Genomic DNA, 22,471 nt, shown 5'->3' with positions numbered 1-22,471 from the left:
ACATAAGATTTTTAAACAGTTCTAAACAAACAAAACCAGACGCCAATGACACAATTTCGAGTCAAACTTTCAGGAAATTGCAGAAAAGTCAAATGGACATAAAATTAGTCATCAGTGACAAACCTGAAGTCATTTTTTAGTAGGAACCAACAAGTAGAAACTACAGAACAGTTCACTGTGTAGCCTACAATGGCATCATCTAAAATGTCACTAGCAGACAAATCAGACCAATAAAAGTAATGATTTTTAGTTAATAAATGACGAAATGCTCTGTAATCATGACTTTAACGTTTTGTCAAACGAGCCTTTGGCAGGTACGAGGAAGCGTTATAAAGTTGACTCGGCTTAGTTCGGGGTCATCGTAGCTTTGAAATTTTTAAAAAGCTGATAATGGCGGCCGTTTCCTCCCACACGACCCTACATGTAGGCCTGCCTTCAGAAATGAGAATCACTGTTCCTCTTCTTTGAAGCTCGTTCTGGCAGGAAACTGCTGACGGTCCCCAGGGGCCTCAGAAGCCCCACGTTTACATCCTATCATTTGGCTCTAGATAATTTGATTAATTGCAAATGTGTCAGAAACGTGTACCATTGAGGTACAATGTCATTATGACGGGTCCGCTGTATTTTATGGCCCAATCTTGTGGGTCAAAGTCCGATTTTAAGATCTTGATTGTTTTCCTTTATATTGTGCTTATATGATGTTAATCTTCCGCATTTTCTGTGTGGCAAGTAAATACCCCGTAGAAAGCATGTCACTAATCTACTTCAACTGTTGGCCAAGGTCATATTATTCCATCATAGAAGGCCGTGACCAACAATTACTTTCATTATGGGTACAGCTGACAGTTACTTTCTTTAATAATCAACTGATTGTTTGGTGAACAGACTGTTGGCGGGTGGTGGAAAATGTCCATGGTGGTTCCCTGAAGGCAAAGTTAACACAAAAAGCTATTCAAATAGACCAACAGGCAAAAGCCAAAGAGACTGAACCTCACATCACAGAAGATCTAACAAATGCTCTTATTGGAGAAGCTGGAGACAAAGAATAAATGGTTGATCAATAGTCACATTGTTGCTAATTTGCTGTCAGTGGTGCAGCTCTACAACACCGGAAGGTCCCTTTGTGCCTGGTGAAATAATGAAACTGCCATCTAAAGAGGAGGTTAAAGGGGCCCAACAACACATTTTTGCACTGGGGCCACCTGGGAGGTCAATCCAGCCGCGGGTGTGCGAGTGTCAGGTCTGACGGATGAAGCTCGGGAGAAGCTGGGGAAGAGGAACGCTAACTGACAGCAGGGTCACGTGTTGGCATGCAGGGGACAGAAACAGTGAAAACAACCTTCAACTGACTTCAAATGTTCGCATTCAAGTTTCTGCGAAGCGAGCATCCGTCCGGCAGCAAGACGCATTCATGTCCACACCAGAGCTGATTTATGGCTGCGCATCACCTGTGAAACAAGCTCTGATCATGAACAGCACGAGCGGCTCAGACAGTTTGAGTATTCAGAATCCACTCTGCTCTGCAAACACGAGGCATGAAAAATAAACTGTCTGGACAAACGTTTGCTGTCTGAACGTTTCACCAAAGAACTGACTGACAGCTTTCTCTCGTGTCTTAAGAACACAGTGATTATCATTACAGCGACAGTGTACATAATAATGACATAATAACATAATGACAGACGCTCCCAGCACAATACGGTTTAACTAATGTTCAAAGTTATTTATGTCTGGAACAAAAAGGGCCATTTGAGAACAACCAACAGGTAAAACCAGAATGTCATATGCAAATGATGCAGCAGTGTTTGTATTGTGGCAGGGCTAACACAAGCACCTATAAGCCCATTATAATGTAAACATACCCTGCAGACATTTTAAAGATGTATATAAAATACGCTGCTTTGAATAATAATTTGGGCCTGAATCCTTTAAGTGACACCTGCTCCTTCTCCCTCATTTAAAATCCCCCAACCTATGAATATGCGACAAACCTTCATTTCCAAAGTTTAACTGTTGGACACCAGATGTCTCTCACTTCGCTAAAAACTCAACTTTCAGTGTTTGTGCACTGGAAGCGTCAAGTTTCCACATCACGCTTTGCAAGCGGAGTTTTGGACCAGGACTGGCTTGGAGGGCCCAACCCTAAAAACTGGAATTTCAGTGAGCACAGACAAACTTTCCGCTTGCAGCAGGCGAATGTAAAAACAACCTTCCAGCTAATATCAAAGTCTGCACAAACATCACTCTGCACAGTGAAGCTCAAACATTCACGCGTAGGAACAAGGTGAAGCGGATATGAGGACAGCTTTCACAGCGTCCTTTTGAACGGCACCGATGAAATGAATGACTGCTGGTACAGTTACGGGCCTGCTGCTTAGTTTACAAGCTGCCTGCCACACCTCAATGACACTCAGCTATTGTTAATGTTCTTATTACACCTGTGCTTTTCCTGCCCTGACAAGTCAGGCTGTCACTGTGGGAAAGGCCTGTTAACCATGATTAAACCCATGTAAGGACACATTGCTGGACTGTTAGGTGTGATTTCATCGGTTACCTGCAGAGGGCAGAAACACACTGAAATGCATCCTGCAGAACTTCCTTTTTCCTCCCACAGTTGAGCATTTGAATTTGCTTGCTCCTCTTCTTTTACCGTCAAGGTTTTGTACCGCAAATAACATTATAAATAACATTCATACCAACCTTTTCAACACATTAGCATCTGTAGTTACTTTGATTGTTCACATGCATGGACACGTCTCCTTACGTTCATGTACTGTACATTACATACCGTACATGCATTCCTATTTCTCTTTACATACCTGTACATTACTGTGTGTACATGTAGATTCACACTAGTTATTTCATATTCACCTATGAAATTCAAATGAGGTTACGTCCCACGTTATTGCCTGCTCACTCCTCCGTCACGCCCTCTGTTCATTCTTTACTGTGTCTCTCAGCAGCTTCACTTGGAGCTGCAGATAAATCCAGATGGATTTTAGGAAGGCGTCTCATCAGAAGAGTCGAGCAGCCAATCATACACTTGTACCACTGTGTAACATAAAGCACAAAGCAAACACTCACACTGTCCACTGATTGCAAGTAGGAGCAAAAAAAGCTTGGCTGATTACACAACCAGAAACTTGAAATCAATGGAAAGCCTCGCACACGCAGTGATTGTGGACCACAGTTGCACATTTTCCTCCTGTCTGACATGTCGTGTTTGACGACTCTGGTGAAGGCCCACAAATTTGTCCTTGAGGTTGTTATGGCAACCCTGTGTAAGTGTTTGGCAGAGGATAAATCATCGGCTCCGTCTGGTATAAAACAATGACAAGGTACAAGTAATCATCCCCAGCATCTGATGAGCAGGGGGCAACTCATCAGCTCAAGAGGACTCACAGCAGCCACTTAAACTGATACTGCTGCCAGGACACGTCTGACTGTGGAGCTCTAATTCAGCGTCACAGGCACGTATGGCATGTTTTTTCTTCAAACTCCAATTTCCTCTTTTGGATTAAGGTTAATTAAGTCTGATATACACCACACATCGTGCACACACCTGAAGCTTCCCTTTGTTTTTGGTGTTTGGACTTTGACATAATCAAATTACCAAGAAAAAAGATTCATACCTGAAGACCAACACTCACAACAACACCTTTCAAGGATGTGCCAGCCTGCACAGCCACAGTGTGCAGCGATGTGTTCACATCAGCCACGGTTAGAATTCCTCTGTTTTCAGAGCGTAAGGCGACGCTGCACAGTCATGGTGGTTTGCCGTAAGTCTGACTCAGCATATACCGAGAAATAAATCCATTTAACAGTTTTATACTGCATGTTATGCGTTTCCTGGCAGTTTGTAGAAGGAGGTTTCAAATACAGGCCATGATGTCATCTCCTCAGTCCGCAACAGGCTCATTGGATTTTAAGTGAATTTCTTGAATTTACTCCACTTGAATCACCGTCCAGTTAATGTAGGCACACATGAGGGACGATTTTAGTCCTACGACTCAAACTCATCACAGTGTACTGTATGTTGGGCTCCATCTGAGACTTTTCCCAGTGAAGCCTGAGCTACCAGCTGGGGCTCAGGCCTGATTAGAGCCTCATCACATCAGTTTGGATTCAGCTCATTGTTGAACGGCTGAGGTTTGTACATGAAGGGGCTGCACAGTCTGATTGACTTGGAAATGCACATGAAGGCAGCGTGCAGGAGACAATTGTTGCACTGTGTCACGGTGCACTCTGGGAAGGCCTGCAGGGTTTAGGATGCAGTAATTACCATGTGCCTTCTGGCAGAGATGTAAAGAGGCTTTCAATAGATCTCTGCACCTGGAGGCAGTCCTAAACCTAATGAGGTTTGGAGGAGAGAGGAGTGATTGATCGACACTTCTTGATTTTCTTTTTACCACAGCAGCTAATTGAAATACAGCATTCTAAACAACGTTAACGGTTAAAATGACCCCATAATGATCTGTTGCAGTTAGTTTGAACAGAGATCCAACACCCGGGAATTAAATGCTGCAGAAGCTTGCTGCACATAAAGCAAATATACGATCATATTTAAATCAGACACTGCGTTTGGAGAAGCTTAAAGAAAAGTTCTGTCTTTCTATCAGTGTCCACAGACCTCTGTATATAAGCACCTTTCCTGTGTATCCAGCACACTGCTTCTATTAATGGATTGCCCTAAACCCACTCTCAGTGAGGACAATCCTAAAGTCTATTACACTGCTAATTCCCTTCAGTTTGAGATGACCGCAGACGCATATAAAAACAAAGAGGATCAGGTTCTGCAGCATCATTGCTCATATCTGAATCCTGGGGAGGATTTCTACAGATGATTGTTAGAAATATCTGAGTGCACGTATAAGAATAAGAGCTCATATGTCAAAATGGTGACCACAGATAACTTCATGAATTTAGTGTAACGCAGACACAAAAGGCTGAAATGATGCACAGAAGTGACATATCTTTAAGTGACCACATCTATGAGGGGGCATTAGATGGCTGAAATAGGTGCTCAAGTCTAAGCTGGGATTAGTGGTGCAGCGCCGTGTATTGCCAAGGGATTTCTCTTTTAACCTTAAGGCTTCAGGTGATGTGGGGGGGGGGGGGGGGGGGGGGGGGGGGTGACATGCTGCTGCTGAGCTGGTACATTGACAGAAAAACATGGTGATGGAGGATGTTTCTCTCAGTCTATCGACCCAAAATAAAAAAAAAAAGCTATTTGAAGTGTGGATGCTTCATGTCTCTTGGCTTCTTGGTGCAGCAGTATTGAAAGTGATGTTCGAGAAGTACATTAAACAGTCCTGTGATATCTGCACTGCGGTGAGGAAGAAAGACGTTATTATCATGAGAGAAAGCAAAAATGAGTTTGGATGATTTGGAATTAAAGTGAATCCTGACAGGTTTACTTTTCCACCCTGCTGGTCGTGACGTCATGGCAGGAAATGCTTGTAAAAAGTCCAGATTATGTTGATTAAAGTGGTGTACAAAGTACTTCGTGTACTAAAAAGTACAGTTAAAAGTATCAAAAGTAAACATACTTGTTTTGCTGTCAGTGTTACTTCATTGTATTTTGTCAGTGGTTCTCAGACTGGGGGTCGGGCCCCTCTGAGGGGCCATAGAGCCACTGCAGGAGGGTCGTAGATGATCAGGAGAAAAACATGGAGTGAAACTAAATTGAATTGAGCTGAATATCGTCTACACAGAGGAAATAAACAAACAAGAATTTGACGCTCTCGTCCTGACCGTTATTTCATTAAATTTCAATTCATTTTTTGTTTGTTGCTTCCCAAATCATTATTAGTGATTAGTGAAAGAAAACGTTTGAGAGCCACTGAATGATATGACTGGATTATAATTAACAACACTTTAATGTGTACTGGTCTCCTGTTTCAGCTGGTTGAGGTGGAGTTAGTTTTAACTTTGTTCTGTTAAACCCAAAACAGTTGTAAAGTACAAGTTCGTCAAATCTGCATAATAGATGTACATGTACTTTGTTACATGCAGTAAATGTACTTTGTTACATGTAGCAGATGTACTATGTTACATGCAGTAGATGTACTATGTTACATGCAGTAGATGTACTTTGTTACATGTGGTAAATGTGCTTCGTTATATGTAGCAGATGTATTTTGTTACATTCCAGCTGTGATTGACAGTTTTTCCCGGATAAAAACATTAATCTTCATGTCATATTTCAGTACTCTGAATTGCTCTCATCAGTATTTTAGGGTTTGTTTGTTTTTTTTTTGTAATTTTATATTAAACTTTTCTTCTTCGTGGTTTCAGACATCGTTTTAAAACGCGTCTTGTGATCCCTGCAGTCAGCTGGAGTCTGTGCTGTGAGTTGCGGTCAGTGATGGCAGGTACTGTGATGCACACGTCTCCTCCCCCAGTCTGATCTGGGACCTGTCAGCTGCCTCGTCACCCTCCTCACCCTCCTCACCCTCCTCACCCAGCAGACCCGCCGCTGCCGGTCATGGACAGCCGCCATCGATGGGTTTGGTGACGCTGCGCTCGGACAAAGTATTAGGAAATATTTCCTCTGGAGAAATATGTGACATTTCTGCGGTGAAGATGGGATTATACAGACACAACCAGAGGGGAGTTGCTTGCTTGGTCGGATTACAAAACTCATTGTGAAAAGGCTTCAAACAGGTGAGCTGGGAATGCGCAACAGTTTGACTTTTGGATGCAGAGACACAGAAAACAGGAGGATGCGTCAGACACTTTCAGGATTTCTGCCTCTCAAACTGTCCTTTAAAGCTCTGACTTAGGTTTATGGCTCAGTTTAGGACAGAAATCTGCTTTAGCTTTCCGCTGTTCTGCAGTCTGTCGCAGCAACAGCTTTATTATTGCTCAAATAAATTCTGACTGAAGCTGTTAAAAACGACCAGAAATGTGCATTAACAGCAAACACGGAGTGTAGATGACAGAAACAACTCCTGTTGAGCCTTTACAGACAACATATTGACACATGGAGACACATAAAGTGAAGAACAACAGGATATGTCAGTGTCATATGAATCCAGACCAAACAGTACATTTAACCATCATCAGATCAACAGGTGCATTTACAGCTTGATGCACTGAGGTCTTTGTTCCAGTATATCTGGGAGTATATGTGATAAACTTACAGGCACAAGTCTCAAGCCTCTTAGTGAGTCCTGACACCTGGTTGCAGCTGAGAAACTAATCTCCGAGAACAAAAGCCACCGTCATTTAAAGCAGTTAAACAGTCACAAAAGGATATCAGAGACTGATTTTGATAAACTCATCATCATCGTCGTCATGTTCAGAAGGCAGATATGAGTCAGGCTCAGGTTCTGTGCATCACTGAGTTCAGTTCTTTCAGATTATTACTGGACTTCAACACGTAAGACTTTTTCCAACAAAGTGTTTTTTTATGTTAAAATTCCATCTGTGGAAAAATTATGCTCACTAAAATGCAAATATGTGATTGTATAAATGTTTTTAAAATTGATTTTGGTATGATTTAAAAACCCTTTCAAATGGAAATGAAGGAAGGGGCATGAATTTAAATATTTCTCGATTTTGCAGCATCATTGTCCAGACTGTGTCTTAATAGTTTTTGTCAAAGGCAGGAAATATAGAAAAAAACATGAATGACATCCTGATCTGGTTTCAGCTTTTCACAGATATGTATTGTCAGGATCAGAGATGATAATGTGACTCATATTCAGAGTGCAGACAGCGCTGGCTTTACCTTCGGTCACCCTTCAAGCGTTTGGCTTCTTGGTGATTGTCAGTGTGATTTAATTCAGTGGGGGTTGCTTAACTCCCTGGTATTAGCACTAATCTACATGTGTGCACGTGTTACAACCACTGGTGTTCCCCTGAGATCAGTGAGTCAGTACGAAAACACGTTGCAGTTTTAGAAATGTAGTTGGCTGGAAATGTTGTCTAATTTGCATCTGCGCTGTATCATAACGTTAAAATCAGCTTTTTTTGAATGCAGTTCCTGGAGGATTTACAGGAGCTGATCTGGCTGCTTCTCAGGATTCTACCCAGAACTGAAGAGTCGCTGCCCTCAGCCACGCACAGCTATACCTGTTCTTTAAGTGGTGACCTAATGGACTTAACCTGCTGTATACAGGGCTGAACATAGCAACTCCAGTCTACCTGTAAGCCATAGCTTAGTTATTTTAAAAACCAGCTGATGGTTCACAGAGAGAGGGCACTGATCCTGTTTAGTGTTAAGGACATAATGAGGATGTATTTTTAGGTGCTACTCTCAGACACACAGCGAAAAGTGGTGCTCAGTAATCAACAACACAGCTCTCATGAGGGAAGTGTCTTCTTGCTGTGCGATGATGTAAAATGTGACGTTGGCGCTGTCACATCGCAGCCTTATGGCGTGTTTTTCTCTGTGCGCTCCAGGCCAGCGGAGCTGGACACGACAACATGGCGAAAATCTGCAGTGAAAACTCCTCTTTAAGCAGACAGCAGCTGTCCACCAACACACACGATGAGGAGCTGGCTGTCATCGAAAATGGAGACTGCAGGTCTGATATCACCACGAAACTCAAGTTTGCTACCTTTAGGTCAAGATTTTGGAAACTTTTGACCACGTTTCGGCCATATCACAGCCTTGTGCGTTGTTCTGATAGCTGAAGACACATTTTCTGTACCTTTGACGACCTCTGTTTTCTCTCACCTGCTGTCTTCCAGGTCTCGGTCTCTTTGTGAAGACAACTCTGAGAGAGCGCTGTCTTCAGAGTCCCACAGAGACCCATTTACAGGTGCTGGTGTAATGGCCAGGTAAACTTCTGTACTAATACTTTAAAGCTCTTGGTATCTACCAGTGGTGGAAAGTACATTTACTTAAGTAGTGTACAATTTTGTATTGAGTATTTCCATTTTATTCTACAACACTGATTGAAGTTTGGTCTCAGTGGAAATAAAATCAGAATTCAGTCAAGTGTCCCTGAGAAGCGGTGAACCTCGTTCCATCCTGGCCTCTGAGCTACTGAGCTCAGCTTCCAGGATGCCCCTTTCATACCCAATCACGATCACCTGTTACCAGTCAACCTGTTTACCAGGTGTTTTTGGAGCATTCCACATCTTTCCCAGTCATTTTGTTGCTCTTGTCCCAACTTACTCCTACTCGAGGGTTAACTATTGTTCATTTGACAGCTAGTTAATGATTACAATTCTGATAAAGATTTGTCATAAAAACATATGAGAAGCTTCTAAAATACAACACGTTGTTAAAGAATAAACCAGCGGTTACAAAACTGCTTCATTTAAATAATTGTCTGAGCACCAAAAAGGTCACATGTCAATATGTCACACGAAAGCAAAAAGTCCAAAGTTGGAAAAGTTCCTCTTTCCTCTTCCATTAATCATCTCACAACCTTTCGGATTCATCTTGTGACCCTTTGAAGCAGCCGTAGGCTCAGAACCACTGGACTAAACAACCTCATTAAACAGTATATAACAAAAATAAAACATCTCCGCCGCCAGTATAATGCTGCTTCCACACTGATGCATCAGTATGTATGCTAATATTTTACTCTATTGTACTGGTGCTCTTATGTAAATATAAGATCTGAATACCTCCTCCACCACTGGTATTTACACATTCATTGAGATTTGATGACTGACAGTTCAGTCCTAGACTAGACAGGTGTCACCTTGTTCCGTTTTACCTCCTGCTAACCCTCCAGGCTCTCTTACTTCTTCTTCATGCTGTGGAACTGGGCTTCTCACAGAGCGAACCCTGAAGCAGAGCGACACGACTCTTTCCTCGAGCGCTTCAGAGGCCCCGAGCTCAAAGACATCCCCAGTCGAGAGAGCAATGCCCAGTCTGTGGGCCACGGCGACACAACCCGTAAGAGAAAGTGAGTACCGGTCAGTGCGACGGTGCGTTAGACCACAGCCTAAAGACTCACACTGTGGTTTGTGAAAAATTTAACACAAACCCACCAAACAGGACAATTAAACTCTAAAACAGGCGTAACAATTGCTGCCACAGCTTTGCTGAGACAAACAGGGTTGAATGGAAGGAGAAAGTGACATAGAAGTCTCATAGAGCGTCTTTAGCTCCAGTAAAGTGACGTATTTCTGGACGAAACAGAACGCGGACGGGGTTCGATTACGAGGATTTAAATCAAGTCGTTGACGTGTGATTGGATGGCTGAAAAGAAGAGCTTTTAGATCAGGAGGAGGTGAATGAGGGTGAAATTACGTTCTTTGGAAATGTAGACAAAGTTTTTGCCTCTAAACACCTGCTACTATGATGCTGCTCTGCTGGTAACCACCAGCTAAAGGTCTTATGTGGTTTTACATGACGGACGGTGTTAGCTAGCCACCCCACGGCATCGGAGTTCAAGAAGATTTTTTTGACATTTAGCATGCAACAAGCGATAAATGATTAGTCAACACCAGAAAAAGGGACTGCAAGTTGGAAAATGTACTTAGCTGTAACGTCTGACACTGAGAAGGTTCTCCGAGCAAACGTCTTGTTCTTCATCTCTTTCCAAAGCCTTGCCAGTAAGTGGCCGCTAGCTACTTACAACATGAATAACTGCAACAACACAGACGAGTAAGTGTGTGCATATCTGTCAGAAAATAGAATGAAAATAGAGGTAGAGTAGAAAAACGAGTCATGGATCATGCTGGACGTTAGCAGTTTTGTGTGTACTGTGTAGCTAATGTGGTGTATTCTGCAGTAAATAGCATAGCTTATAGCACGTAAGTTCCTTTTTGGTGTCTCCTCCTGCATTAGACAGATAAAACCTCTGTCCCCTTTGCTTGCTTAAAGGATTTTTTGGTGCACTGTTCTGATTTAACATTTGGGGAATAATTAGATATGAAATGCCCTGATAGCCAGTAGCTGTTTTGAAGAGGTAAACTGAAAGAAGACATGGAGACTTGCCTGTGTTATGTTGCCACCTGCTGGACAAATGCACGAACAGCACCAGATCATCCAACAAAGCCTCGAACCCCAAGCTGTGAAACCTGCACTAGACCCCCTCCATGTAGTCTGCCAGCCCTCTGAAAGCCACCCATAGACCACCGCCGTCCTTTTTTACAACCATGAAAAACTAATCTTGTGGTCTGTAGCAAAAAAGAGGAGATTAAAAAAGATGAGAAAAAGGAGGAGGAGAAGAAAGACGGGGACAAGAAGGAAGAAGAGAAGAAAGATGGGGACAAGAAGGAAGAGGAGAAGAAGGACGAGAAGAAAGATGAGAAAAAGGATGAGAAGAAAGACGAGAAGAAAGACGACAAGAAAGATGATAAGAAAGATGATAAAAAGAAAGAGGAGCCACCGTAAGTATACCTCTAGATTCAGTCTGTCGGGACCGAAAACATATGTTTTTACAAAATCTTGTGACAACATCAAGTAATTTTGTGTTGTTTTCAGGAAAGAAATCTGGATTATGGATCCAGCCGCAGACCAGTACTACAGATGGCTGACCATCATCGCAGGCCCAGTATTTTATAACCTGATGTTGATTGTAACAAGGTATTGTCGATTTAACAGACTTTAAAACTTCACTCAGTGGGACGTTCATGAAATTTGAGACGTGTTCTCTTTGTCTTCTAGAGCCTGTTTTAACGAGCTCCAGGACACATATACAAAACTCTGGATAGTCTTGGACTACACCTCAGACGTTATCTACTACGCAGACACATTTGTCAGATCAAGAACAGGTCAGATTCTGGACAGAAGTCGTAGACACAGCTTGTACCCGTTGTACTTTTGGATTTGGCTCCTAATTTGGTGTTTGTCCCTCAGGTTATCTGGAACAAGGCCTGCTGGTAAAAGACGCCAAGAAGCTGAGAACTAAATACAGATCAACATCTCAGTTCAAGTACGATATGATCTCAATGATACCCACTGATCTGCTGTTTCTGAAATTCGGATTCAACAACCCCGAGTTCAGATTCAACCGTCTTTGCAAAATCTCGAGGCTTTTTGAGTTCTTCGAACGGACTGAAACCAGGACCAGCTTCCCCAACATGTTTCGTATCAGCAATCTCGTACTTTATATCCTCATTATTATCCACTGGAATGCTTGTATGTTCTTTGCCATTTCAAAAACCATCGGTTTTGGAACTGACACGTGGGTATATCCCAATATCAGCCACCCGGAGCACGGCCGCTTGGCCAGGAAGTACATCTACTCCTTGTACTGGTCCACACTGACCCTCACCACCATTGGAGAGACGCCTCCGCCAGTCAGGGATGTTGAATACCTCTTCGTCATTTCCGACTTCCTCACTGGTGTGCTGATCTTTGCTAGTATTGTCGGTAACGTCGGTGCCATGATCTCCAACATGAACGCCTCTCGCGCTGAGTTCCAGGCAAAGATCGACTCCATAAAGCAGTACATGCAGTTTCGAAAGGTCACCAAAGACCTGGAGGCCAGGGTCATCAAGTGGTTTGACTACCTGTGGACCGAGAAGAAGACCTGTGATGAGAAGGAGGTATTGAAGAACCTCCCAGACAAGCTCAAGGCTGAGATCGCCATCAACGTCCATTTGGATACGCTGAAAAAAGTGCGTATTTTCCAAGATTGCGAAGCCGGACTGTTGATTGAATTGGTGCTCAAGCTGCAGCCACAAGTGTTCAGTCCTGGAGATTACATTTGTAAGAAGGGGGATATTGGCAGGGAGATGTACATCATCAAGGAAGGGAAGCTAGCTGTGGTGGCTGACGACGGCGTCACTCAGTTTGTAGTGCTCAGTGATGGTGCATACTTTGGGGAAATCAGCATCTTGGGTATCAAGGGCAGTAAAGCAGGCAACAGGAGAACAGCCAACATCCGAAGCGTAGGCTACTCTGATCTCTTTGCCCTGTCCAAGGACGACTTGATGGAAGCTCTCACTGAGTATCCAGAGGCCAAAAAAGCTCTGGAGGAGAAGGGGAAAGCCATCCTGATGAAAGACAACCTGATCGACGAGGCGGTCGCCAACGCCGGTGCCGACCCCAAGGACATAGAGGAGAAGATCGTCAAACTGCAGAGCAACATGGACACCCTGCAGGTCAAGTTCGCAAAGCTGATGGCGGAGTTGACCTCCAGCCAGACGAGGATGAAGCAGAGGGTCACAGAGATGGAGACCAAAGTGAAATCCATACGGCCGGAAGACCTGGAAGAAGTGGTGGCTGACAAAGACAAAAAAGTGCAGTAACATGAGAGATGCCCGAGGACTTTACAGGAAATGAAGGGATTTTTCATTTAGAATAGTAGAGTGACACTTTTTAAAGGCCCATGTTTCTATATTTATACATCCGTTTATTATCATCATAATGTGTCAAATTGTGTACAGTGTATGCAGCATATGAATACATTTGTGCGTATGGTTGACAGCCACTATCATGTTGTCATGAAACTGCTTGAGCATGTTGATCAGAAGCACTCGTGTATGCAAAAAAAAGGCGTAGAATAAGTTTTCTTCTGATCCGTATTGACATTTTTCCCTAAAAAATAAAATATATATATATATGAAACTACAATACATAACAATGCAACTGCAATATCCATTTGATACTGTATGTGAATGTACAAAATGAACCCAAATGTTTATAAGTTGTTATCAGCATGCATCAGTTGTAAATTGCTATATGTGAATAAACATTGAAATGTTCATAAACATATCCTGCATGTGTCTACAGTCATTTTGTAGAATGGAAGTTTTAAGCACTTATCTGCAGCAGTGAGTCAATGATCGTTTTGCATTGAGTCTTACTAAACTGTAAATCTTCATAAGCAACAAGTTTGACACTAAAAAAATGGATCAGTCTCCTTCGTCAGGTCTGCATGGTTGTGATTTGATTGACAGTGACCAAACTACCCAAAAACTATCACCAAACTTTGATTGAAATGATGCCTTTGAGGACTTTCCAGACCTCCAAACCTGCATTAACTTTGGCCACTTGAGGGCAGCAGAAACAAGCTGACTACACTGACACTTTGTTGAAGTTGTCTTGCTAACACTGTTTACTGACACTCACCTGGACTCGAGGTTCTGTCCACCTGGCGAATGTAACACTGATATTTACTGTCCTTTTGGCTCAGTTTATGGGACTAAATGAATTAAAATATCTGGCTCTTTAGCTTCTGCGTGTGATCCCTCCAGTATGTTCCCTAGCTAGCTGCTAACATGGTCTGTCTGCTGTTTGGTGCTGGCCGGTAGTGGATGAGAGTTTTAGAGCTTTTTGCTGAAAACAGTGGCCTGCTGCAGCCGAGAACAGTGAAGCTGTGCACTGCATGAACAAAACAGGAAGCTGGAAGATGCCATAAAGCTACGTGGAGCTGTCAGGAACAGAGTCGAGTGATAATTCTCGTGGGATTTGTCCCTTTTGCATCACACAGTCATGTGATCTGTTAACATTAAAAACACTGATTATCACATGCTGTTAGTGGAAACTCTTTCAGTGTATATTAATGAGAAATTTGGTGTTTTTTTCACCTTTATTTACTTTGCATAACAGTTGCTTTACATTAGTTTCACATTATCTGCACATTCTTTATGTACCTGAGATATTTGGCCAAATAAAACATGTCATGTGACTCGTAGGCATTGCACATTTGGAAACTGCACATACAAATGTGCAATGAGAAACACTGAACAGCAAACAAACCGAGGGAAGAGAAACACTTCTTTCAGGATGTGAAAGTCTGACCCGACCAGTCAGTAAGTACATTTTAAAACCCGGCAAGCTATCGAAACCACTCTATCAGGTCAGGTTCACTGTTTCACAACACACAGTATTCATTTCTATGTAATACAAGGGGCACAAGACAGAAATACTTTAAAATAACCTTCATGTTATTGGTGAGTTTGCGCACTGACAGGAAATACTTAAAGTATGAGCTTGTCAGTGAGGCTGTTTGGGTTAGCAGTAATATAAAAGGCTTCACCTCCATTTACCACAATGACATTTGTAACCAAGTAGCACCATAATGCTCAGTCCACTCAGGTGAGGGAGGAGAGCCCGAAGACTGAACACTGCTACGCCGCAAAGAAGTGAAAAACACGAGGACATTCAAACTGAGTCAATAAATAAATACACTGTGTGTGATGGCATTCACTAAAATCCTGTGTATAAGTGCACTTTCACAGTTTCACAAATCAAATATTGTTCATGTTTGGCAAGAAACAGAAGCACACAAGAGAAAATAAAAGTGCCGTGTTAAACTCTTTGGGAAACCTAATGAGCGGTGGAAGTGGAGCGGCCGACGGCGGAGCGTGACTGCTAACGGTCGGTCAGGCACGGGGTTACTGCAGCATCTTATTTCATTTCATCTCTGTGGTTTTTCTTTTTTTTTTTTTTGGATTCGCCCTTTTTTGTGTTAAAATGCTGCCAGAAAACCTTCTTTGTGGGTCTGTCACAGCATCCCAAATCCTTTGGCATAGGTGATGGCCTTCAGGAGTCTTTCTCTCAGTTTTTCCTTGGTGGAGTATTCTGGGAGCAGCAGTGCGTTGAAGCAGGTGTGAGAGGTCGGTAACCTGAAACAGAGGACGAACGTGAGCTCGTGAATCTCACTGTGACCGACACGAGGACAAAACAACTGAACCGCTGTATTTTTAGACGTGTGCTTGCTCTAAAAAATGGTGGACAATCGTCTATTGTGCCTGGAAATATCGAAATAAAACCAGAAAAAGGCCGACTGCTCCGTACCGGTCTGTGTCGGAGCCGTTCTTGGCGATGATCATTTTTAATTTGCCGAGCCCGCCGACCGGCGCTCTGTCTGTGCCGGTGGTAAACTGAAGAAACAGCCTCTTCTGCTCCTCTCCGAACGAGTGAATCGTTTCCCAGAAGTCTCTGCGTGCAGAAAATAAAAGACGACTTTAAACAGCAATGACCCGACTGATAACATTTATGAGCTGCTGCTTAAAACTGCTGTGCTGTGTGTGCGGAAAAAGGAAAAATCAGACCCACTTGATGATTTGACTGTCTTTGCTATAACCTCCATCGTACTCTGTTGTCTTTTCAAGTGCTTCAAAGTCAAGTTTCTGGGAAGAGATCGCTCTGTAAGTCATAAAACACCGGTGACAATAAAGTAGTAAAAACCTAAACGAAGGTTTGTTTCCTCACCCTGCTTCCACAGATAAGCAGCTCCACTTCCTCAGGTCTGAACAAATACTTCAGCGGGGACTCATTTGTGACCATGAGGAAACCTTTCTTGAAGGCTCTGAATTGTCTCTCCACGCTCTTGTTCAGGATGTACTCGGCGTACAGGTCCACAAACTCCTGGGAATCAGAGATATTAAAAACAAAAACGTCTGTTAAATGTACAGAAAAGCAAGAGCTTGTTATTTACTTCCTTTCATAACCGCAGTAAAGTGAACGTGAACCTTTGTGAGCCAGTGTACTCTGTGTACTTTAAGTCTATACACTTTATCTCCACAGAGAAAAGACGGCCGGCAGAATGGAACTACATCATTTCCAGCTGTTTCATATACATCAAGCTCCTGCTGCTGCATGTCTGAAATGTGCATTTAAATCAAACCATTAAAATCTGCTGCAGCTCCTCATCTCAGAAACAAAGATTTTTAATGACCCTGAGTGGTCTTCACACGAAGGGTTTCAGACCTGTCTGTTCTCCTTAGTAACAGGGATCTGGTCTCCCTCGTCCTTTAGGTCATATAAGACCGGGCTTCCAAAAAGGTCTGTGTGTGATATCTGGAAGGTGAGCATCATGTCTTCCTCCACGTTGCCGCTGTATTCCAGCAGCTCCTTCAGACTTTGGTAGAGAGGCTGCAAGAAGAAAAGAAGAAGAAGAATAATCTGATGTTACAGGGATAGTTGGAGATTTTGGGGGATGTGCTTCATTGCTTTCCTGTTCATTAAATGTGAGGTTACAGCCATATGACAGCTTAGCATACAGAGTGGAAACAGCTAGCCTGGCTCTGCCCACCCACCAGCACCTCTAAAACTCACATTATGTCTCATTTCCACACAAAATCAAACAGAAAAGTTACAGTTTTATGGGGGTTTATGTGCTGGGGGTGTCTGTTGGCCTTGTCTGACTTCCTGGAGTCTCCACCTGTTGCCTGTCACGTGACAAGACATGAGCCAAGATTGCCGTTGCTCTTGCTGCCAGCCTTTATGCTAAGCTAACAGGCTGCTGCGTGTAGGACTGCAACCAATGATTATTTTCAAAAACTCCAAATTTAAGAGAACAGAACCAGAAAATTTTGACTTGTTTTCTTAAAAAGTACTCAAACTGATTATCAAAATAGCTGGCAGTTAATTTCATAGTTAACATCTGATCAATTAATTAATCGTTGCAGCTACACCTGGTTTAAGCTTCACCTTTACCGTATGGATGTGAGAGTGGAATCAACAAAGACGTGTGTTTCCCATAATGTTCAGCGGCTCCAGCACAATGCTGATGAAAGACTGTGCAAACTGTTTTGTGCTGAATCATTTTCGTTTCAGATGTTTCAGAAGCATAAAGCAAAGGAAGGTTTCTCCAAAACGTTTGGAGACACAGAACTGCTGTCTGTCTTTCACTGTATATGAACTTAGGAGAAAGTTACTGTACTGGATGAGAGTCTGACAGGTCCAGGTAGGTCCCTTTCTTGCCCATGAGTTTCCTGTAGACCACCATCGGGAAATGCACGTCCAGGATGCAGTTGTTGTAAATGGCGAGTCCCAGGACGAGTCCAACGAGAGTGTACTGCGCCTCATTCTCCAACGAGGAGGAGTTAAACCAAAAAAGCTTCGTCTCGTCGTCGTAGGTGAACATTCCTGCTCAGAGAGGCAAGCAGAAAGAGAGAAACACAGCAAATGCTTGAGTTAGAGGAAAAGATTGACACCACTCTAATGTATGTTCAGTAAATATGATGGTACAGGCATTAGCTTAGCTTAGTTTAGCTTAGCACAAAGACTGGAAACAGGGGGAAACAGCTAGCTCAGCTCCGTCCAAAGATAAAAAAAACTTTCGTCATTTCCTGTCTCACCTATGTCGGGATTGAAAATTTCCTCCAAGACCAGCTGAAAGAACTCCTTTGAAACGCCTCCCTCGTCTACACCTTGCTCCCCCTCAAACTCCACAAACAGCTGCTTCTTCAGGTCGGACGGGTTCTCCATGGAGATCATCTCCAGCTGCAACACGGGGTTTGAATTCAGTGACAATCACAGCAGCACCGAGCCTAAATCTGACACCCCATGCACGTGCAACAGGAACACATCACACCGGAACTCACTCTCACGAGGGCGTCGTCGATGATGTGATCTCGGCGCACTTTGAGCTTCAGGTAGGGGTTGGGCTCCTCGCCCTGGACTATGCTGTAGAGGGCCGTGAGGCGCCGCTCGCTGTACATCCTGATCCTGTTGTCGTAGTACAGTCCTTGGTTCTTGGTGATGACATTGAGGATGAAGGGGCAGGTCTGGAAAGAAAACTTGGTTTCGGCATCAACCTTGAAGAAGGTGAAATCTTTGTCCATCTCCACCACTTCGTTCAGTGACTCATTGACAAAATCCTCAAAGGGGATGAGCGGTTTTATGCTATCTACAGGTCTGATGCCCAGTTCTTTCTCCAGAGGATCGACCCGCGGACCCTTCTTATAGAGCCGCTCCTCGCCCAGCAGCTCATGCAGGGTGATCTCATCGGACTCAGAGTCCTCCTCCTCTTCCTCATTGTGCTCCACGTCCACATCTCCACTCTGGATGCTTGCGTAGAAGACAACTTTTAAACACTGCGTCGCAGCCACCACCGTCTCGTCATCATTTACCAGGTTTTCGCCATCATATTCATTGCTGACGACCGTGAAAGTGATGAGCTGCTGGAAGGTCTCCATCATTCGGCGGATGTGCGGGAGACCGAACGTGGACCAGACCTTTGACAGCCTGGCGAGCGCAGTCACCGGCAGTTTGCTCATTGCCTTGCAGAACTGCGGCAAAGCCACTTCCAGGTACTCTGGGCTGTGGAGGTTACTGTTCTCCATCACGATGATGAAGATATTCAGGTAATCTGGGTTTGTTTCGTACACATCAAGGTATTCAAGGTCAAGTTCCATATTTGGAGTGAGGTAAATGAGTGCGTTAACAAGAGCTGCCTCCACCTGGTCGATGGATAGAAGTCTGTCGTAGACCCTCCTCACGGCAGAGATGTCCACTGAAACCTCACAAGGGTTCAACATTTCACTGGGACCCCCGTCTGGCAAAGCAGCTGCAGAAGAAGCACCCATCGTCTCAGAGGTTTGCTCGCTCTGCTTCTCGTGTTTGTCCACATCTGTTTGCTTCAGAGAGTCCAGGTTTTCAGTAGTGTTGGGTTCATCCTTCCTGAAGCTCTTCATCAGGGACTCTGTGCTGGAGAAAATCCTGCCGATGATGCGGATGAGAGCAGAGTAGTCCTCCTCCTCCTCACAGAAACTCAGGATCATACATACAGTGTTCTCTGTGAGGTAATGAAGATCTGGACCGAACAGGAAGAGAAAAACCGAGTTAGCAGTGAACTTACAGGAAGTCAGCATCCATAAGAGTCAGTTTAACGGTACCTGAGAAGTCCTCTTTGTGGGGAAGAAGGTCCATATCGCTCATCTTACCGTCCAGATAAGCGTTTTCATTGGCACTGGAGTCTGAATGTGGGGCGTCAGACTCTCTCTTGGACGGGTGAGAGCTGCAGAGTTTGGCATTAATCTTAAACAGCTCAAGCGCTTTGGCGGCTGCTGAATTGTTATCCAGAGGTTGGAAATCACTACATGATGCGCAAAACTCATTCGTGCAGTCGCCATTTCCACAGCCTTCAGTTAACTGCCGAAAGTAGCGCTCAATTAGATGCTTTGCAGCCGCTCTGTTCCTGCGTGAGACATTGGAACAGGAAGTCAGACTGACGAGGCCTCTACGGTTAGAAAAAAGAAGCATAAACACATTCTCGCAATGCAGATAATGAGACGCTGAACGAATTCTGCTACCCAGCAGAGATGAATACGGAACAAGCACATCTAAACATGATCTTGTTTTAAGACATAATGATGTCACAGGTGAAGACATCAAATGGTGAAACTCAGAAATATTAGTTTAACTAATTGCATGTATATTAGTTCAGCAACTAGTATGAGTGCAGGTCCAAACTGACTGACTTACATTCGGCTGGATTCAGGAATTCTCCTGCAGGCCCAATTTACAGTCCTCTGAAAGAAATGTTCAGCAATAATGTGAAAAAAAAACAAAAACGTTACTTCCTCTGTGAATAAAAGAAACTGCTGCTTTTACATTAGTCAACAGATTCAATATGTGATGTTGTGCTGCATCAGGCTCCATTTCATGCATTTTATTATTTTGAATGCGGAGTGAGGCAACAAAACTGAAGAGCTGTCTCACTCCTTATTTTACAGTGTCAACAACTGTTCACGTCACCGTGCGTAAAAGCCAATCAGCTGTGCGTAGCCGGTCAGATTTTCACCATGCTGTTAATATGCTGAGATATTTCGAATAAGACTTTAAAACAAACAAACAAACAAACAAACAAACAAAAACATAAAATGAAATATGAGATTAACGCCCCCTCCCCGCCCCAACAATGTCGTCCTGGCTCTTACAAATAAAGTTCGCACTGCCGTGCCACGTGCGTAAAAGTGCCCGTTCCTCATCTGGAGACGCACGCGTCCTCCCTGCTGCTGTGTGGTGGCTACAGGTATTCAATAATTAATGATAAACTGATTATTCAGTGACATTTGAACATCGGCAAAGTGGAAAAAGGCTAAACTCAACAGCCACGAGCGTACAGCTGAGCTGGAGAGGTCTGAGTGTGCGCGCAAACCAAAGCCAGCTTTCACGCTCTGTGACATGTTCACGGACCGATGTCGGAGCTTTAATGTGAGGGGAAAAAAGCTCATGTTCAGACTCCTTTCTGTGTGTGGAGCCAGCGGTTAACCTTCGGCTCCAGATACTGTTTGTTTTCCGGGAAAGGGTGGCTTTATCAGGGCGGCGAGAGGCAGAGATGAAGGCGGCTGTGTCACGCCAAAAACGGTATTAATATTAATGTAAATCGGACGAGGGGTTTCCTCCAAGATGCTACATAAAAGACAAGAAATAATAATAATTATTATTATATATCAATGTATGAAGCCTGGTTAAGTTACATGTATTTGCTTACTCATTAGCCACGTTTCACCACTAACATGATATTGCAATAAGTTGACAGCAGACTGTCGCGAGCCGCCACGCAGCGCTGAAGTGACGCTGCTTTCCCACTTTCAAGCTAGCTTACTGTCACATTAGCAAAAAAGCTACGGAAGTGAACGCAACATGGAATAAGGTTAACTTCGGTGTCACGTCTCGGTTAGCTTCGTGTACTAACCTGTGATTTGAGCAGGATCACGGTCCTGTCTGTCTGTCTGTCTGTCTGCCTGCCTGTCTGTCAGTGACGGTGCAAAAACACCTCCTGTCAGTCGCAGAGCTGCTGTTTGAGCGACATTCAGCTGAAACAGCTCCGGTTTGATCAGCGACGCGCAGCCTGGATGAGATATAAAGTGTGCTAACGTTAGGAAGCGGTGACGCTCTTTGTTAATAAAGTCAGAGCATTTTATCCTCTGTGTCCAACGTCTGTAAACAAGAGCGCGATATGTCCCAGCATGCACTGCGAGGCTGTCAAACATCATGCCCCCCTCCTCCCCCTCCCTCCTCCACGATGCCCAGGACCGAAATAAACGCTAAAAATAAATAAATAAAAAATACAGATCAAGATGGCACGTTTGCTGTTTCTTGCCTTTGTTTTTTATCTATTATTTTTTTACTGTTGTATTTATTGAAACGCGGTGATTTAACCAGGCCCATTATTCTTTCATCAGTCATCTTATTCAGCACCATTTATACACTGAGGCAGACCCAAAAATACACTTCAGCTACTTTAAAGAAAATCTAAAAACTTAAAATAATCTTAAAATGAATTAGAGTCAATATCCTATAAAAGAAAATGTATGTATGTAGGACATATATATGCAGAAAACCCTGATATAAGATAAAGATGTAAACATATACACAAACAATAGTTCACCCATGTTTTTTTTTTATATCAATACCACAATGTAAAAATACTACAAAAACAAGTCAGTCCTACCTCAAAACTTTACTGAGGCAAAAGTACCGAGACTACATGTACCTGCAGTATCAAAAGTAAATAATGTGTATCAGCGTCATGATCATATATTATTTAATTGTTAGCACTGACACATTATGTATGAAGACGGAGCTAATTTCACTTTATACGCTGTTTAGTGGTTTAATCTACAGTAAAGCATCATTTCATTATATGACAGATTATTATGAGATTATATGTGTGCTAAAGATTAATCTGACAAGTAACTAGAAGCTCCCAAATAAACACAGAGGAGTATAAAATGCAATATTTCCTTATGAAATGCAGTGAAGTAGAGGTACATTAAAGTAGCATAAAAAGGAAATACTCAGGAAAACACCTTGTATTTAAGTACGGTACAAAAATACTTGCAGTTGTTGCTTCAGCCGTGTGCATGT

The 22,471-nt window shown here is 43.3% G+C and overlaps 2 protein-coding genes across 5 annotated transcripts; one reads left to right on the top strand and one right to left on the bottom strand.

The window, feature by feature from the left end:
• The first annotated feature begins 6,401 nt into the window (after window positions 1–6,401).
• cnga3a (cyclic nucleotide gated channel subunit alpha 3a) lies at window positions 6,402–13,628 on the top strand. Of its 3 annotated transcripts, none has more exons than XM_076727291.1 (9): window positions 6,461–6,666; window positions 8,410–8,534; window positions 8,701–8,790; window positions 9,744–9,872; window positions 10,517–10,576; window positions 11,098–11,304; window positions 11,399–11,500; window positions 11,582–11,688; window positions 11,774–13,628. In XM_076727291.1, exons 2-9 carry the CDS (start codon window positions 8,434–8,436, stop codon window positions 13,168–13,170), a joined length of 2,193 nt encoding a protein of 730 aa, XP_076583406.1. In that variant the 5' UTR covers window positions 6,461–6,666; window positions 8,410–8,433; the 3' UTR covers window positions 13,171–13,628. The 3 variants fall into 3 exon arrangements, with proteins under 3 accessions (XP_076583407.1, XP_076583406.1, XP_076583405.1); XM_076727290.1 differs by having other exon boundaries at window positions 9,699–9,872; XM_076727292.1 differs by lacking the exons at window positions 10,517–10,576; window positions 11,098–11,304 and having other exon boundaries at window positions 6,402–6,666; window positions 9,699–9,872.
• Window positions 13,629–15,294: 1,666 nt separating this feature from the next.
• On the bottom strand, window positions 15,295–21,588 carry ube3a (ubiquitin protein ligase E3A). 2 transcript variants are annotated; one of them, XM_076726951.1, is made up of 11 exons: window positions 21,297–21,588; window positions 20,081–20,127; window positions 19,492–19,793; window positions 18,199–19,409; window positions 17,953–18,097; window positions 17,535–17,740; window positions 16,580–16,744; window positions 16,082–16,237; window positions 15,926–15,999; window positions 15,665–15,808; window positions 15,295–15,492 (listed from the first exon to the last, which is right to left on the bottom strand). In XM_076726951.1, coding segments are annotated over exons 2-11 (2,526 nt in total). In that variant the 5' UTR covers window positions 20,083–20,127; window positions 21,297–21,588; the 3' UTR covers window positions 15,295–15,371. The 2 variants fall into 2 exon arrangements, with proteins under 2 accessions (XP_076583066.1, XP_076583067.1); XM_076726952.1 differs by lacking the exon at window positions 21,297–21,588 and having other exon boundaries at window positions 19,492–19,613.
• Window positions 21,589–22,471: the final 883 nt, after the last annotated feature.

Source organism: Chaetodon auriga, chromosome 3, assembly GCF_051107435.1.
Source record: "Chaetodon auriga isolate fChaAug3 chromosome 3, fChaAug3.hap1, whole genome shotgun sequence".
In the NCBI taxonomy this organism is placed as follows: Eukaryota; Metazoa; Chordata; class Actinopteri; order Chaetodontiformes; family Chaetodontidae; genus Chaetodon; species Chaetodon auriga.
The sequence above is the reverse complement of the archived record's forward strand: the minus strand, read 5'-3'. Positions and strand labels throughout refer to the sequence as shown.

Coding starts and splice junctions, on each gene's coding strand:
- ube3a (XM_076726951.1), bottom strand. Junction 19,410..19,491: donor CCACAAAGAGGACTTCTCAG/GTACCGTTAAAC, acceptor TGTTCGGTCCAG/ATCTTCATTACCTCACAGAG. Junction 16,238..16,579: donor TTACTAAGGAGAACAGACAG/GTCTGAAACCCT, acceptor TCTGATTCCCAG/GAGTTTGTGGACCTGTACGC.
- cnga3a (XM_076727290.1), top strand. CDS start 8,434: ATGGCGAAAATCTGCAGTGAAAACTCCTCTTTAAGCAGACAGCAGCTG. Junction 9,873..10,516: donor GACACAACCCGTAAGAGAAA/GTGAGTACCGGT, acceptor CTCTTTCCAAAG/CCTTGCCAGTAAGTGGCCGC. Junction 11,305..11,398: donor AAAAAGAAAGAGGAGCCACC/GTAAGTATACCT, acceptor TGTTGTTTTCAG/GAAAGAAATCTGGATTATGG.